The sequence below is a fragment of the Glycine soja genome, chromosome 6 (genome assembly GCF_004193775.1).
Source record: "Glycine soja cultivar W05 chromosome 6, ASM419377v2, whole genome shotgun sequence".
NCBI classification, from domain to species: domain Eukaryota; kingdom Viridiplantae; phylum Streptophyta; class Magnoliopsida; order Fabales; family Fabaceae; genus Glycine; species Glycine soja.
In genome coordinates this window covers 4803959-4821382 of record NC_041007.1, presented here as the reverse complement: position 1 = coordinate 4821382, position 17424 = coordinate 4803959, and the positions used below count along the sequence as shown (strand labels likewise).

Here is a 17424-nt window from a genome sequence, read left to right as displayed (position 1 = left end):
GATGATTGTACACTTCTATGAGCTGTGCTGTGTTCACCTTTGTACGGGGAAAATGATAGGAGAAAGAATGAGAGATCAATACAATGAAAACAAATAAGAGGAAGAAAAAAAAAAGTTGAAAAGAAATTGTAAGAAAATAAAATATGTATTATTAAAATTACGTCTAGAAGATATAAGTTGAGTTTGATGCTTACAAGAAAAGAGAAAAAGGATTATGAGTTTGATTCGCTTACTAATAAAAATTTAACAAATTAATATTTATCGATAAAAATTATTGTCCAGACAAAAATATCATGTGAAACATTGTTACACATTAATTTTATTGTTTATTAATTGAAAGAGAGACATTTCGTATCTCTGTCTTTATTAATAAAAACAATGAACAAAATAGTGGTAACATTTTTTTTAAAAAAAAAAAGTGGCAACAGTTATATTTTGAAAACTTAAAAAAGAAAAAATATATTTATATATTAAAGAGTAATTTAAAAATAAAAAATGTATACAAAGAAATTATTATCTTTATTAATAATTATAAATACACGTGTAGTGTAGTGGTCATTTTTATTTTTTTGGTGAAGAAGTGTAGTGGTCATTTTTATTTTTTTGGTGAAGAAGTGTAGTGGTCGTTGATTGATGTAGAGGTAGCACAAAAACGGTCTTTATACGACATTGACTCGTTGCATGGATCCAAAACATCTACGGTTCATTTTCATGAAACAGTATACAATTCCAATCCTAAAAAATATTTCATTTTATAATTTATATAACCAAAAAATGAAAATATAATTTGATGAATGTGCATCGTACGTAAGTTTCAAAATTGCATCTATCGCAATCATAAATTTATTTTCTAATAATCATTTTAATTTTTGTTCTCAGTTTAGTTTTAGCATTCACTTTACATTTTTATTTTATTATATCACGCATCATATTTTCTTTACATTTATTGCAAAATGCAAACACCAAACATTTCGGGTTATTCAATTTCTGTATACGTGTGTCAATGCCAGTTTGGCATAGATATATTCACGCATGGTTCATTTTGAAAATTTCAACATGCCTTCAACCAAGCAGGACAATGATTTCAACCAAAAGTCCTAAATCTTAAAGTAGTCGAAGTTATAGACGGGTTAAAAAAAAAAAAGACGAGTTAGGAAAATATTAGCATGAAAAATAATTTGAAATTTTAAAATTAAATACAAAATATAAAACAAAATAAAACACATTTAGACAAAAACTCAATTTTCACCTAAAAAGAATTTTCCTCGCTTGACAATGAACATGAACTATGAACGTAAAGGACCAGAAAGTGATTTCCTATCCTTTCGTATTATCATTATCAAAAAGAGAAACACATCCATTAAGGTTCATTTTTATCCGTATAATAATTCAATTGAAAAATAGACTCATTTCGTTTCGTAGTCCAATTAGAGGAATTAGCAATTAGCATATTGCGTCACAAAAACAAAAGAAACCACACCAAGTATTTTCTGCGGGGAAAAAGGGGCCATGCACTTACTACATAACAAAGTGTAACTATGACAAAATATTACTACCGTTATCTAACCCTAAAATAGTCCCGTATATTTATCCTTTAATAGAAAAATCTGCATCTGTGCCACTCCCACCACCCATGGTTTACAATAACTAATTAACTCATTTGCTTTCCGTAACGGGAAGGTAGACACCTTCGGCTGCCAACCAGACATTGTCAGCACGCTTTTCACGAACACCACAAACCTGGTAAGATATCATAAATGACAAAAATGTTAATTAATATACATCCGACAATTTAGTAGGATCACTATGAAAATTGATCACATATACCATGACCACCATTATCATTTTACTTTCTAATCCAAAGCTAACTTGACAAAAAAATTATAGCTAAGTGCCTAAGTCATCTACAGAATACTTTTTACTGATTTTGTTGATGCACTCTATACCCAAGCAACTAACGTTAAAATATAATGAGATTTGAATTTGATTATGAAATGGAAAACATGTAGGGGTTTGGAAAAGAAATGCAGTAAGCATAGAAAATATTATTCACACATCTGTAGCCTATAAAATGTTTTTAAAGGGAGAATAGAGTATTTTCATATTCCAGGCAATTTCTCACCTCCTGCTGTCCCCCAGCAATACGACTGTATTTCTTATCATGACTATGTAGATAGCCTCCAGTGTCAATATGCTGAAGGCGAATTTTCTGATCCTGCTTCCAAGTCTTTCCACTTCCTTCTATTATAAGCCTAAAAGACAATGAAACAAATATAAAGCACCATCCAGAATATTTAGATCTAAATATCCATTGAGAACAGACAAGAAAACAGCCTCACTTCCAATAGTCCCCGGTGTCAGATTCGGATTCTCCTCCAAAACAACTTACCTGTTTTCAATTCAAAAATTGTCAGATATCCAATAGTCAGACAGAGTTTAAAACAAGTTATATTTGTCAATCAAAATCTTAACTTTAATCAGAAGCTAATTTGAATGCGAAGTCAAGAGAATAATAAAAGAGAGATCTATATTTGCTGAGAGTCCCTCTGTTCCTCTCTATTTATGTTCTGATAGTTCAAGAATTTTAGCAGAGCCAAATTTTCATGCATCAGTCAGTAGGAAGGGAGACAGATATAGTGAGATAGCTTATTGCATGAGTGTTTACTTATTGTACCACAACAAAGTCTTATCCCACTAGATAGTGTCAGTTACATAGATGGATAAATCAATTGACAGCATTGGGATAAATAATATTGATTTTCAATACAAAAATGAAAATATGGAGAGGATTTTTAAGAAATATGGTTATTAGGTTATATGATATATCATTAGAATGGTGCTACATACAAGGCATCAAATTAGCAAGAGTAGAAGAAATGATAAATTGATTATGGGGAAAAAGCTACACAAAACTGAGTATTTTCATTGTCTAAGGTAATGGGCATATACAATGCAAAACACAGAAGAGAATGTCTTTCACAATAAATGGGTCTAACATAAGTTCCTTAAGAGAGGACATACGTTCAAATCATTATTTAACCAGATTATAGGCATGTTATTCATGCATGGGAAATGAAGTAGCACAGTGAAAAGAACATGTCTAAGAAAAGAATGTACAGCATATGAGAATGCTCAAATATCAAAGATGTGCAGTAAAATAGAAGGGAATGGGTTCACTCAAAGCTCAGGGAAATAACATTATATTAAAGATGAAAAGGACTCCACTAGAAATAGAATGATATATACCACTCACAAGATAATAGTGATGACAGGACTAAAAGGCAAATAATTATGGGGAAATTCAATCCAAATATTCCAGTTTGATTTAGTGAAGAGATTATTAATAGATTAAAATTTCATTTAAAGATAGTGATTGATTAGGCAAGAAAGGCATTGACGGTGTGCATTAAGAATAAATATGTAATATAAAAAAATCCTTAAACATCTTCCTAAGTATGATAATATCATTCACCATTTATTTTAAAATATCACATACTCTCCCAAAGGGAAATAATAAAAAGAAAGGACCCTCAATTTGGTCCTTGAAGGTTATATGCCTCACCACAGTAGTCCTTTTAAAAAAATATGGTTCTGAACAATTTTAAATGGGAAGCGTGATCTGCACAAAGTCTCGGAGCAACTAAAGTGGTGACAAAAAAAAAGAGGGGCTAGTGCGGTACTGCTTGCTGTGGCCTTTAGGATAGATGAGGGACTTAATCCGTTGCAACTTGAAGCAAAGATGAAACAGTATTTGGAGAAAAATTCCAATCTAAGATCTAGACAGTAGGAAAAAAAAAAACAGACACAGAACAGCAGAAGCAGGTGCCACATGGAATATTGTATCAATTACATCCGAAGTGCAGAGTCCTTGTAATCAAGCATCAATCAATACATAGAAAAGGCGGAAACTGTACTGTAAACATTTCAACATTAGCTTATTCACAATCATACATAGAAAAGCGGCAGATATGCCACACACATTACAAATGAGACCCGCATTAGAGAAATCATCAACAGATCCTAAAGTATTTATAGTTTACAAACAAAACAACTAAAACAAGCACTCACCTCAAGATTGCCTGATATCGGGGATGCATGCAAGTGGCTGTGCAGCCACTTCCTTGTCCTCATGTGCTGCAATCTAATGATTGTGCCACTTTTAATGGGGTCACCTTGTTTAGCAGAAGTTCCTGGCTCAGGTCTTACAATCTACAAAACAATGCACGTATCTAAGGTCAAGACAAAAACCAAATGCGGCAGAGCAAAATTTATAAGGGGGTGTTTGGTTTGGTTATTTTCTGTTTTCATTTTCACTGAAAACAGAAAACGGTGATGAAAATGTATTTGGTTAGATTTCTAAAAACATTTTCAGTGAAAATGAAAACAGGAAATAATCAGAAAATGAAAAAAATAAATTCTCGTTTTTTAGTGTTTTCAGTTGAGAACAGAAACTTCATTTCAGGTAAAAGGAAATTGGGGTGGCAATGAATGTAATTTTAAGCAAATCTAAAAATACAAAAAGACAAGAAGTCAATATATCATAAATTTTCAGTATTTTTATTTCATGAAAACAGAAAACAAGAAGTCAAATCAAACATGTTTTCAAAATTGAAAATGAAAACAGAAAATGAAAATGCAAACCAAACACACCCTAAAAATTTAATAAGAACACGATGATTTACAGAGTTATCTAATCATAAATTGTCATATATAATTGAACATTTTGTTGATTGTTTTAATAATTACTTAAAAAGTCAATTTCTAATTAGTTGATAGTGTAAAATTCTTTAAGCCGTAAACATAGATAATGCTGCAAACTTGGCTCTCACGTCCTTGGATTTTTTTCATTCACAGAAAACAATTCAAATAAGAAAAAACAATATGAATAATGAAAATACCCAATAACTATTGGAATCGTCAACACTGGGGAAACCAGTAACCGATTGTTGTCCACTGCCAGAACCGTAGGGCACGTCATGAGAATGCAACCGAAATTTGGTCTTCTCGTGCATAAGCTTCAGAACCGTGCCGTAAGTAACCTGCACCTGCACAATTAAAGATATCAAGCAGTGAGAAAAAAAAACTAAGATCCCTAACCCTAGAAAGGGAAACGGTAAGAGAAAAGAGAGAGAGATTGAGAGAGAGACCTCGACGCCTTCGGAGGAAGCGGCGGATGCGGTGGAAGAAGGAGCGATGTCAGAGTCGAAAGTGATGAAGAGGAAGAGAGCGAGGGCGAAGAATCCGAGAGCCATGAGGAAGAGCAATGCGATGAACCAGTTCTGCTGCCAGATCGGAAAATTGGATTCCGATGGGATCCGAGGTTCGCGGTAAACGATCCGGGTCGACCCGGAAGTTTGTTGAGAAAACGAAGACGAAGAAGAAGATTTTCTTCGAGAGAGGTTCTGCGAGGCCGAGGAAGCCACGGTTCGAAGCGGGTTAGGGTTAGTAGCCAGATCGGAAGAGATAGATAGAGCGCATTCAGAAAATGGCCCTTTCTGCACCACCAGCACCCAAGGACACACGCCAGTTTACTTTGTTCTTCTACCTTGAAGACACGTTACGTGACATATTTTTACCCAATGGAGATCGCACACGTGGCGGTTTTCATGACGTGGATGCTCATTAGTGGTCAAAGTTATCTATATGCTCATTAATCGGTCCAGTGTTTATTATGTTTCCGCCGTTTCACACTTTCACGTTTAGACCTCACGTGGGTTACTTTCTTTCGCCCATATTTTTACATATACGACCTTCTTGTGCATTTTCTTTTGGGTATATTTTTCTCAAAAATATCTTTTGTTAAATTTTAAATAGTATTTCAGCATGTATATTACATAGAAAATATTTAATTGATACAACTAAAATTTATAATAAATTAATTATCAAAACTGCAACCAATTATTATCCATACAAGCAAGAGATGTCACCACAGTAGTATCATTGCTAAATGATTAAGGAAAGTTTTACATGTTCAAATGGTCATAATACTATTTGTAACGTGTGCATCTAAGTAAGTGTCGCCCACACGATCTATCGAGAAAAACATGTCCTAAAATGATTTGTGGAATCTGTACTCAACATTAAACTCCCTATGTCGTTGAGCTTTTTCATAAATCAATTTATCTAAACGAACAATATTTTTTTGTTTAATTATTTTGTGGGATCCCGTACTTTTATTAAATTTTTGAATTAGTTCCTAAACTTTATTTTCTTTACACTGGGTCTCCATTTTACTTCCAGAAAAATGCTATATATACATTTTCTAATAATTTTTTTATTAGTTGGAATTTATTAAAAATTTCAAAATCAAAAGAGAAAAATATTAAATAAGACAGAGGAATTGAACCACAGCCTTTTTGGTTTTTTTTATAATAAATTATAAGCAATAAAAAAATGTTTGTCTAAAATTGTGTCTAAGAAAGTAATGTTTATAGCTTTATCCTCTAAGGAAAAAAAATGTATATTTATCCTTATACTATAAATTATAATATTCAATTTAGAGAATACAATTTTTAATATGTTTCTAATTTTTTGGAGGTGCATTTTACACACTTTTTTAGCTAAAAAAAACTCTTTCAGTTATCTCAACTTATCATCTTTGTATTTTTATTTATAGTTTTGATTTTCTCAACTCTCTATTTGTTTTAATTTTTAAAAAACTTTATATTGCAGTTTAAAATAATTATTATAAATCTAAAAAATATATAATTTGTATTATGAATTTTAATTACAATACAAACTATAAATTTTAAAATATTTATTTATTACAGCTATAATATTACAACATCAACTATAATATAAATGTGTGTTATTAATTTAATAAAATAAATTTTACGGTAAATAGTCATTTTTATTTCTTAGAGTGTGAGATAGTAACAAATTTATATATGAAATATCAAAGAATAAAATTTAGTTCACGAAAATGTAAAAAAGAATAATAAATCTATCCCACCGTTAATAGTAAGTGGTGTAACAACAGCCCGCCTCTGTACATAAAACAATCCAAACACAATTGTCGTTATCTACATTGTCTCTTCCTTTTATAAACATAACAAAGTCTACAAACAATCAAAATCCAAGGAACATAAATTTGAGACTCAAAATTGAAACCCTAAAACAAAGGACAACAGATGCGAGACCCAAAATCCAAACAACAAAAATTGAAAACCAAAATTCGAGATCCAAGTAGTTGGAGTGAAGGATAAAGACGACATAGAGGGTGTAAACGAATTGTGCCCGCAGACCACAAGAGAGATGCAATTACCACCACTTTTAGACCTTCTATCCTCTAGTGCTTGAATCTTGAATTTTGTTTTTGTATGCACTTGTGCTTATAGAAATTGGTAGGGGGTTCAATTTTGTAGTGGTGTTGTTAGAGGTTGAGAGGATTTCAATTTACCACCACTGATGATTGTTGAGAGTGAGGGTGACAAACTGAGAATAACCATGGTTGTGTTTACAATGGCGACTTGGGACTTCTATTTTGTTTATATATATATATATATATATATATATATATATATATATATATATATATTTATTTGTTCACACATCTCTCAAATTATTTTTTTATTATTTAAATGGATTGAGTTGGTGGTGGTGTCATCGTCGGAGGGTGGTTGTCATGGAGTGTTAATGACGCCAATGTGTTTTTTTGGTTTGAGAAAGAGAGGTTGCTATTTTTAGATTTGAGAAAAGGAGGGTGGAGGCTCCGATCCGCATGGACACACATTAGAATTTTCTAAAATATAATGTTCGATAATAAAGTCAAGTGAACAAACATTTTTGTGACATTTTTATTTTGATTTGTCATATAGGCAGATTTATTATCGTTAATGGAAAAACATATTTATTATATTTTTACACGTTTAGAACTAAATTTTAACTTTTTATCATTAAGGGATAAAATTGTCAATACCTACACTCTTAGAAATCAAAATCAGTATTTCCCCTAAAATTTATATTACCAAGAAAACTGAAAAAGATTGGCAACGTCAGACGGATTCCATTTCCATATCAACTCAAATTCACGAGCCCGCAAAATCCGATAGAACGAGCGCTAGATTCTCATTTAAAAATCAAAACATCCAAATTAAATTTCAACATACAAAGAAAATATAGTCCACATTTTTTTTTCAAATATTATTATTTTTTATAAATATTTTTATTAATTTTTAATAGTTAAATGTTTATAAATTATCAACTAGTAAATGATAAATAATTATATTAAATATTACTTTTAAAGCATTTATTATATTCAATGATCTATAATTAAATAATGATATAACATTTTTAATTTTTAATTATAAACATTTTATTTAACTAATAAAATAAAGTAAAAAAATATCATACAAATTATATATTTTATTTTTCTGCAAGTATTTTTAATTACACAGTATACTCACATACACACACATTAAATACACTGTTTTTGCTACATACATATTTTTCGACACATATGCACACTTTTTTTTTTTCACACACAAAAATTACTTTCTATTCCGTTACCATGAATTGATTCAGATCTCCCGTAAAACAAAAATTACTTTCTCTTGTTTAGATTTTTTTTGTGTTACCCGGTCTCTCTGTCCTGTTTTTTCATAGAAAAGGGGAAAAAGGGAGAATTTTTTATAGAAAAAAACCCTAATCTTCCCGTTGCTTCTCAAATCGATTCAATTGGGGCGTTTTCAGGGCATCAATGGAGTGAAACAGGAGAGAGAGAGTCCGTGTTAGATCAGAAAGAAGAGACAGAGACGGCGCCACCAATGGCGGGAGCAGATAAAGAATTGGAAGAGCAACTTCTTGAAGCCGGTAACAAGCTTGTAGATCCTCCTTCGTCGGTGGAGGACCTCCTCGCACTCCTAGAAGTAATAATAACGCCTTCTCCCCCTTCTTTCTTCTCTTCAAATATTATTATTTTAACCACTTACTTTCTCGTGATTCTTTTTTAGATTTGTTTTGGGGGTGACTTTTCATTTGTTACGTGTTGAGGCATGTTGGTGTTTAATCTGTTTTATATAAATCAATGGAGTGGAACCTAGCAATCGAAATTGTAAACACGCTACTGAAATTGTTTGGCTGTAACCTTTTTTGTGAGATTTTGGTATAGAACATGTAATGTTTGATTGCAAATTGTTATTTCTATTACCTCAATCGATAAAGGTTATACCGTACGTGCTAAGTTATTAGAGACATCCTATGTTACGGGGTTCTAATTGGTATGTGATTGCTAATATTATTAATATGCTGGAATTGATTATAATTAACGTCAATCTTCCTAGTTGTTTGGTCAGGGTTGTGTGAAATAGATGATGTAAGTGAAGAAAATTGAATTAGGTCCTGAAATAGGCTTTATTAGAATTATTGATTGTTGATTATTGGTTTGATGGTGAGTGTAGTAAGTAAGCAAGGGGTTTGGGGTGGTGCCAAGTGCTTAAGCTAGGTCTGGGGATGTTGGGCTTGGTTCCAGTGGTTATAGCAGAGGCGTTTACTCTGGCTTTCACTGTATAAAGGTTGACCTCCCACACATTATCAGAGCACCACCATAATCTTCTGGCTTTACACCAAATCCAGCAAGACTCACCCAACATCTTTTGCTAATTTGCTGTTAAATATCTCGGGCTTTTTTGGTTTGGTGCAGTTATTTGGGAAGTTTGTGATGATGGGTGTGAAAGCTATCTATGATGAGTTTGGGGATTTTATGTGGAGCTAGGGGGTGTCAGCTTGGGCTATAACAATATCAGAAGATTAAGAGGATGGGTTGGGTTTCAACAACACAACAACAACAAAGCCTTATCTCACTAGGTAGGGTTGGCTACGTGGATCACACGACACCATTCTGCTTGGTTAAAGATAAAAGTTTCGCAAATACTATTCTCCTCGAGATCCATCTTGACTGATTCCTACAATGTCCTTTTTGGTCTCCCTTTCCTCTTCTCCCCAGTGCCTTTCAGGACATTCTTTGTACATCTCCAATTCACCTTAATCTGCTTTTTGTTGTCTTTTCTTCAATTGGTGCTGCACCAATCACTTCTTGTATACAGTAATCATTTTATATCTTGTCTTTTATTGTATGGCCACACATCCATCTTAACATTATCCTTTTTCACAATATCAGCATTGTTTAACTTTCTGACTGGCTTTCACCTAAGTGCTCTTTAGCTTCGCAGGTGATGGAGAATGCTCTGTTTTAAATAATGTCTCTTAATTTGGGCAATTGTAAGAAAGGTTGATTTTATAGTTTTACTATCTAAAAAATTCATCAAAAGTTTGAACTTTGAAGTGAGGTGAAGCTGAAAAATTTCTTTCTGATAAAAGATACGCAAGTCTAAACATAGTCCTAACTAAAATGGTTGGTCAAAGCATGAAACACATTTTTGTGATTTTAATTTTACATATTATTTTTTCCTTTTCACTACAGCAAGTTGAGAGTTGCCTATCAAGGGTTGAACAGTCCCCGACCGACTCTATGCAAAATGCACTCTCTCCATCATTGAAAGCATTGATTGCAGACAAACTTTTAAGGCACTCAGATGATGATGTCAAAATTGCAGTTGCATCTTGCATCAGTGAAATAACAAGAATCACTGCACCTGAAGCTCCTTATGATGATGATCAAATGAAGGTGTGTACAATTTTTTCTACTACAATATATGAATGGGCTTGATGGTTTATCATGCTCTGTATGAAAGACATCAGTAAATCAACTGAATTTTACCAATTACATTTTCATGCAGGAGGTATTTCAATTAATAGTGTCATCATTTGAAAATCTACATGATAAGTTAAGCCGATCATATTCAAAGATGATCTCAATTCTTGACACTGTTGCTAAAGTCAGATCATGTGTGGTAATGCTGGACCTTGAATGTGATGCGCTGATTTTGGAGATGTTTCAGCATTTCTTGAAAGCTATAAGGTAAGACTATTGTACCTATTTTGGACAAGTTCAGCATCATTGTGGCTTTAAATACTTTGTTGTCTATAATTCTACTTCAAACATGATTTGATTATTCTGATCTTTTACTACGTAGTCTGTGTGGACTATCTTAATGTGTGTGTTTTTTTTTTCCTGCTTAATACCTTGTAAACATGTAATAACTTGTGTGATTACTGATCACTTCCTTCCATATATTTTTACACTCTGATGAACGAACACTTTAAATTTGACTATGTATCCATATCATACCTGTAGGGGATACTGATACATGTATAGTATGGTTCCCCCATATTTGAGCTTAAGTGCCTTTATCTTTAACCCTCTTGTGTACATTTTTTCTTTGTATAATGAAGGAATCAATTTCATGACTTGAATCAAGCATTTTTATTTAAATTCGACTAAAATTATGCTTCTTCAGTAACTTCTGGAAGGGATTAAAGACCAACAAAACTATTATGATGATAGCAATTAGCATATCAACCTAAGTATCAACTATATATCAAGAAAGTTGAAGATATCAAGAAATATCAAATTAATAAAACATAAGCAATATATAAATATAAATATATTTTACTTATTATATATTGCCATATCTGTATCCTGATAAAATGTTGTATTTGTGTATTGAAACCATTACTTGTACCTGTGCAACATAATTGTTACATGTATGCAAATGCATTATTTTAAGACAGCTGAAAACATTTGATGTGTGGGGGGCATGGTTCTAACTTGGTCCATTTGAAAATTTCAGGGAACATCATCCAGAAAATGTTTTTTCATCCATGGAAACAATTATGACCCTTGTTCTTGAGGAAAGTGAAGATATATCCTTAGACCTGCTGTCTCCACTCCTGGGAAGCATTAAGAAAGACAATGAGGTTGTAGTTTGACAGTTACAATCTAGTAGATTGTGATTTTAAACTTGAACCTTGTTTTTGTTGTTCAAATTTTATCATTGTTTTGATGTTGATAATTATTGTGATCTAGGAAGTTTTTCCAATAGCCCAGAAATTGGGGGAGAGGGTCCTTGAAAGCTGTGCAACCAAGCTGAAACCCTACTTGGTTCAAGCAGTGAAATCCTTGGGTATATCTGTGGATGATTATAGTGCAGTACTTGCTTCAATATGCCAAGATGTATCTGATGACCTGGAGAAAAATGATACATGTGTTACTAGTGAGCATGTGGTAAGTTTTCTGTTGGTATTTTGTCAATTAATGTTTGAAACATTTCATGATGAGAAAATTCATGGAATTTTCTTTTGGTCATTTTGACTTCTTTCAGGAAGATAAGAGTGAGTCAGCGAAACAATCACTGGAGGAGTCAACACATGTATACCACACTTCTATTTTCCTGCTATTTATGTGTCTTTTGGTTCTAAATTTTTGTAATTGAATACTGGAATATGTTGATTGTAGTTTGATCAGGTGGTTAAAAAGGATTCAAGGGAAGTTACATCCTCTCAGCAAGAAAATCCTGATGATGTGAATAAATCTCCAAAGTCAGTCATGAGCAATGTTGTTGCATGTGTTGAAGATAATGCTTTAGCTCATTCCGAGTCCATTAAAAAACAAGAGGATGCTGATTGTTCTAATCACTCTGAAGGTTTGAATACTTCTGGTAATGAGGTGAATAATGATTTGGACATTGAAAAAGTTGACAATAGTAAACAAAAAACAGAAAAAGCTACCAAGAAACCACGAAAGAAATCAAGCTCTTCAATTAAATTGACAAAACCTTCCAAGGGTCAAGTTGCTGCTAATGAGAAGGAAACTGAGAAAATGCTCGACTGTGAAAGCAACAGCAAGATAGTTCACAGTTCCCCTCCCGAGGACCATTCTGTTGAAGCTGCAGGACCTTCAGAGAATGACAAAGGGATTGATGCTAAGATTTCGTCGCCAATGGCATGCAATGATGATTCCGAAGTTGTTGCTTCTCCACCAAGTGAGAGCCTCTGTGATGAAAATCATTCTAAGAAACTTGGACGAACAAAAAAGAAAGATGGCCCTGTAAAAGAAGGGACTGCAGAGGATGTTTCAAAGGTGACAGCTAGTGATTCAGAAGCCAAACCTGCCAGGCGGTCAGTGAAAAAGGCACTTGGTCAGAAGGCTGATGTGAAAAAAACTAGTGTCGTAGTTTCAGTAAAAAAAGGAAGTTGGGCTGCAAATGATGCAGATGCAAAAAAGCACTCAGCCAAGAAATTTGATGAAAACAAAAAGGGTAGTGGTGGATCCTCTTCAAGGCAGATGGAGGACAAGAAAAAGGGAGGTCGGGGGAAAGCTAACTCTGAAGCAGATGTTGCAAAATCATCTGCTATTGATGTGGACAAGGTATCTTTTTGAGCTTTATACAGTGCTTGATTCTTTGCTACTGCTTACTAGCATTAAAGGAGTCACTGTTTATTATTTTAGGAAATGGTTTCTTCTCCAACGTCTGGTACAAAATCAACTAAAGATGGAAAGTCAGAGGAGACTCCCAAGACAAATCTGAAAAGGGAACGCACTCCAGGAAAAGAAAATGTATGTATCCTGTTCACTCTGAATTTTTAAATTATAATATTCAAACTTGCCAGATATAATTGTTAGGGATCTTTTCCTTTAGGAAAATTCTTTCTGTAGCTATGTCTTGCTAATCCAGCATTTTCATTTTCTTCTCACATTGATTGCTGATTATCCGGCTGCTGTATCAGGAGTCTGGTGTGAAGGAATATGGTGAAAACCTTGTCGGTTTACGGGTCAAAGTTTGGTGGCCTAAGGATCGTGAGTAAGTACTTAACATATTTTCACTTTTTACATGTCCTCACTTGAAATTTGGTTAACTTGGGGGCTAAAGAAATGATTTGTGCTGTTTTGCATTTACTTTCCAATTTTAATCTTTAGTTTTTTTAAAATTTGGTTGTGTGAGCTGTGGAGCACGTGTTTTTAGACTTCTTAATCTGGACTAAATTTTGCTTTGTGTACATTGATAATTGCATTATTTGTATTACAGGCACAATTACTGCATGTATCTTTGTGTAAACCTTTTCCTTGATGTTATCGTGGTCTTGATGATTTAATTTATTTTGACAGTTTATATGTTAAACTGTCCCTTGTCATAATTACACAAATTACTTCTCATAAATTATAATTGGTATCTTTTGTAAAATTTAGTGTCAGAATTGAGAAAGCTTTGACAGTTTGAGAACTAGGGTATACCATCATGCAAATTCTATTTATGATCAGTTTACCTGTCCATTTTGATGTAATAGAAATATTTACTACATATTTTCACTGACACATAATCTGTTACAGGTTTTACATAGGTGTTATTGATTCTTTTGATTCTGCCAGAAAGAAGCACAAGGTGATTTGACTGTTTATTTGAGATATCTTTGTACCCTTCCCATCACTACTGCATGAAGCTTTGTATTCTTTTTGTTTTCTTTTCTGCTCTCCCATTTTAGTGTTTTTAATTATTTGTTGGAAAGTCAAGATGGCTTAATATCTTAGCCATACATTTGGATTCCGGGGGGGGGGGGGGGTGGATGTTACATTTAGGTGTTGGTTCAAATTGCAAAAGAAAAAAATGCTGATACTGCTGTTATTGGAGTTAAGAGAGTTTTGTTAATGTAGTTAGTAGTAATTGGAAAGGTTTTTCTGGGAAGTAAAACAAAAATAATGAAACCAAAAATCATTTTAGTGATTTTCTCATAAGCTAGAAAGAGTAGCATGTGAAAAAAAACTATATAATAAAAGCACATTTTTCAAAGCTTATCCAAATGCACCCTATTTTATCTTGTTTTTTGTTTTAGGTTTTGTATGATGATGGTGATGAAGAAACATTAAATCTTGTGAAGGAAAAATGGAAGGTCATTGAAGCTGACTCAGATGCAGATGAGGTTGGTATCTGCCTTGTACTTTTCACAACAATTTTTCTCTCTGTCTAAATTAATGGCAACTATTTCTATGGATTCTACAGGAAGAACGAAGTGATTGTGCAGATCTTGATGTTTCCACTGATATGTATGTACTGCATATTGTTAATGTCAATTTTTGTAGTTACATTTGGTTGTATTATCCTATATTTTTCATGTATGTTTTTATGTTGTGTGTGTATTGAGATGTTGCCCTTTGCACAATTTGTGTATGTGTGACTGTGTTCTTGGCTTAGATGGTGCTGTTGTCTGTGCTTGCCACTAATTTGTTGGATACATGTTTGAAAGAAAGCTACCATGATATATATGACCCCAGAACCTGAACCTACTCTTTTTGCAAATGTGTATTTTGTCAATGATGATTTGCCTGTGCCCTTAATTTTGAGCTTTTGATATGATTTGTCCTATGGCATAGTTCTTAACTAGTCCCCCCCCCTCTCTGCTCAGTCCAGGGTAGTTGTTGCTGTGTTGTGCATTTGATGTTCCAATTATGTCTGTGGTCTTTAATTATTGAAGCTGTTGGATATCCAGAGCACGTAAGGGTTGTGAATTTTCAGGTGGATTTAATACATGGTGTTGAGTGCTAAAAAAATATTTTTAAAAAAACTGTTAATATCCTTTAATTTAAAGGAAACTTCTTTGACACTGATATACTCATCTGTTAACTGATATATAAAGATGGAACAGTGCCAAATTATAGGACATGGCTATTTGTATCCCTCGTGAAGCTATTGGGCTATTTGCTGCATTGGTTTGATTCTTTATCAATTAAGAATGTGTTAGTAGATTGCTTAATGTTTTCCATTTGTTTTGAAGGATCCAAATGGACAAGTCTTGTTTATTGCTGTATTTTGTGATTCTCTTTGATGCTGTGGCTTACATGGTGCTTTCCAGCTGTTTCTTTATTTGGTCTTATGTACATTGCATCGTTCTCTGATCCTATTCAGGCCACTGAAGAAGAAAGGGAAAACAAGTGCTGGTGAATCAACCAAGCAAGGAAAGATGGATGTTTCTTCCAAAAGGTTGGTGAATATCAATTAAGCTATTTAAGTGCCACGTCTTGTTTGATATCTAATTTTTTTACTTCAATTTGTAGCAGTGGAGCAGCAGCATCCAATAGATCAAAGGGTGCATCCACAAAGTCTAGCCAGAAGTCCAAGGATGGCAACAAATCCAAAGATTCCAAGGCTAATAGCAAATCTGAGGATGGAGTTAATAGAAAATCTAAGGACAGCACTCCTAAAAATGGTAGCAGTAAATCTATTGTTGCTGCTAAAAAAATGAGTAATAAATCCAAAAATACTGATACTTCCAAGACAAGTGAATCAAAGGATGATGGCAGTATCAAACAAAAACCTTCTGCCAAGTTTAAGCATGAAACTCCAAAAAGTGGAAAATCCAAGCAAGAAACCCCAAAGGCTGCCATTTCCAAAGGAAAACCTGTCAAAAGTGGTGGAAAGACTGATGTTAATGGTACCAGCAAAGCAAGATCTGGTTTATTGAAGAGAAAAGATTCCGAGAATGAGAACTCTGATGTTTCAGCTGGAGAGAGAGAAGATGCCAAGGGCAAGAGTGCAAATTCATCAAAGGCAAAAGGAAGTGAGCTGAAGAGTGGAAAGAAGCGTCGGAAAACCTAGAAGTGGGTATTTGTCCCCCCTGTTTATTCCTTAACTGGGTGCTTCTCTTCTGCTCATCAGTTTACTCTTCTTCAGAGCATTTAATTTTTTCTTCCTATGGCTAATGAATTTAAGCTGTGTATGAGGTAGCTGTTCATCGTTTTGTGGTAATTATCCAGTTGGTAATAGCATTGTTATCTTTAGTTATTGGTTAGGCCAGTTTAGTTGTAGTATCGGTTAGTATCTTTAGTTATTCTAGACTAGATGTATGTTATTTAAAGGCAACACTGGATATTATTTGGCTAGCAACCTTCATTTAAAGAATGCTTGCTACTTACAACTTACCCAATTAACGTTTTTGCATTGCTCAGTGCTGAGCTGTGGTTGATTTATTGAGACAATACGTACACTAAGCGGAACGTAATCTTTATATGGTTTATTTGGTTTCGATTTGCATGTTTGAGTGCTATATAAAAAATGATTGATTGTTTTAACTCATTATCGATTGCCTCATGTAAAAGTAACAAATGATTTGTTACAATAATCGGTTCACATAAAAAAATCAATTATCTTTATTTTTTTAACTTAATCACACCGTCAATTTGTTTATTCCAACATTCACAAACATCCGGCGTTGGATAAGAATATCTCTGCCAAACTATACTGGAAAATTGTACTGTACTGAAGAATTATAATATCCGTTGAGACGTATGTGGCCAAAGTTTTTGATATTTCTACGATATCGCATTGGTAGAAAATGATTGTTTTCAATTATTGATATTTCACATTGATTCCAATTTCCACCTTACCTCCACCAGGTCTCATGCCAGGCCACTACTGTGAGTACTGTCTACTGACTAGTGGCATGAGCTCGGTAGTGATTTTCACCTTGTTCATAATTTGTTGGTTGTTAGAAGTTAGAACCCCAAATCTTTAGCTGCCTTTGTTTGATAGTTAT

General features: G+C 33.5%; 2 protein-coding genes across 4 annotated transcripts; one reads left to right on the top strand and one right to left on the bottom strand.

Moving 5' to 3' along the window:
* Positions 1-1414: 1414 nt before the first annotated feature.
* On the bottom strand, positions 1415-5532 carry LOC114414928 (stromal cell-derived factor 2-like protein). The gene is made up of 6 exons (XM_028379381.1): positions 5148-5532; positions 4899-5045; positions 4069-4209; positions 2340-2389; positions 2123-2252; positions 1415-1740 (listed from the first exon to the last, which is right to left on the bottom strand). Exons 1-6 carry the CDS (start codon positions 5250-5252, stop codon positions 1657-1659), a joined length of 657 nt encoding a protein of 218 aa, XP_028235182.1. The 5' UTR covers positions 5253-5532; the 3' UTR covers positions 1415-1656.
* Positions 5533-8517: 2985 nt separating this feature from the next.
* Positions 8518-16914, top strand: LOC114414927 (muscle M-line assembly protein unc-89-like). Of its 3 annotated transcripts, none has more exons than XM_028379379.1 (14): positions 8518-8867; positions 10421-10624; positions 10737-10918; positions 11691-11817; positions 11927-12124; positions 12222-12269; positions 12356-13267; positions 13349-13456; positions 13627-13700; positions 14228-14279; positions 14728-14814; positions 14895-14938; positions 15798-15872; positions 15950-16914. In XM_028379379.1, the coding sequence occupies exons 1-14, from the start codon at positions 8766-8768 to the stop codon at positions 16485-16487; spliced, it is 2751 nt and encodes a 916-aa protein (XP_028235180.1). In that variant the 5' UTR covers positions 8518-8765; the 3' UTR covers positions 16488-16914. The 3 variants fall into 3 exon arrangements, with proteins under 3 accessions (XP_028235180.1, XP_028235179.1, XP_028235181.1); XM_028379378.1 differs by having other exon boundaries at positions 15947-16914; XM_028379380.1 differs by lacking the exon at positions 8518-8867 and adding an exon at positions 9105-9804 and having other exon boundaries at positions 15947-16914.
* The last annotated feature ends 510 nt before the right edge of the window (positions 16915-17424 follow it).

Excerpts from the sequence above, each read along its gene's own strand:
- LOC114414928 (XM_028379381.1), bottom strand. The coding sequence starts at position 5,252 with ATGGCTCTCGGATTCTTCGCCCTCGCTCTCTTCCTCTTCATCACTTTC. Across the intron at positions 4,210-4,898 it reads ACGATTCCAATAGTTATTGG|ATTGTAAGACCTGAGCCAGG; the intron begins GTATTTTCATTA and ends ATTGTTTTGTAG. Across the intron at positions 2,390-4,068 it reads CGATATCAGGCAATCTTGAG|GTAAGTTGTTTTGGAGGAGA; the intron begins GTGAGTGCTTGT and ends AATTGAAAACAG.
- LOC114414927 (XM_028379378.1), top strand. The coding sequence starts at position 8,766 with ATGGCGGGAGCAGATAAAGAATTGGAAGAGCAACTTCTTGAAGCCGGT. Across the intron at positions 10,625-10,736 it reads ATGATGATGATCAAATGAAG|GAGGTATTTCAATTAATAGT; the intron begins GTGTGTACAATT and ends ATTTTCATGCAG. Across the intron at positions 13,457-13,626 it reads GCACTCCAGGAAAAGAAAAT|GAGTCTGGTGTGAAGGAATA; the intron begins GTATGTATCCTG and ends CTGCTGTATCAG.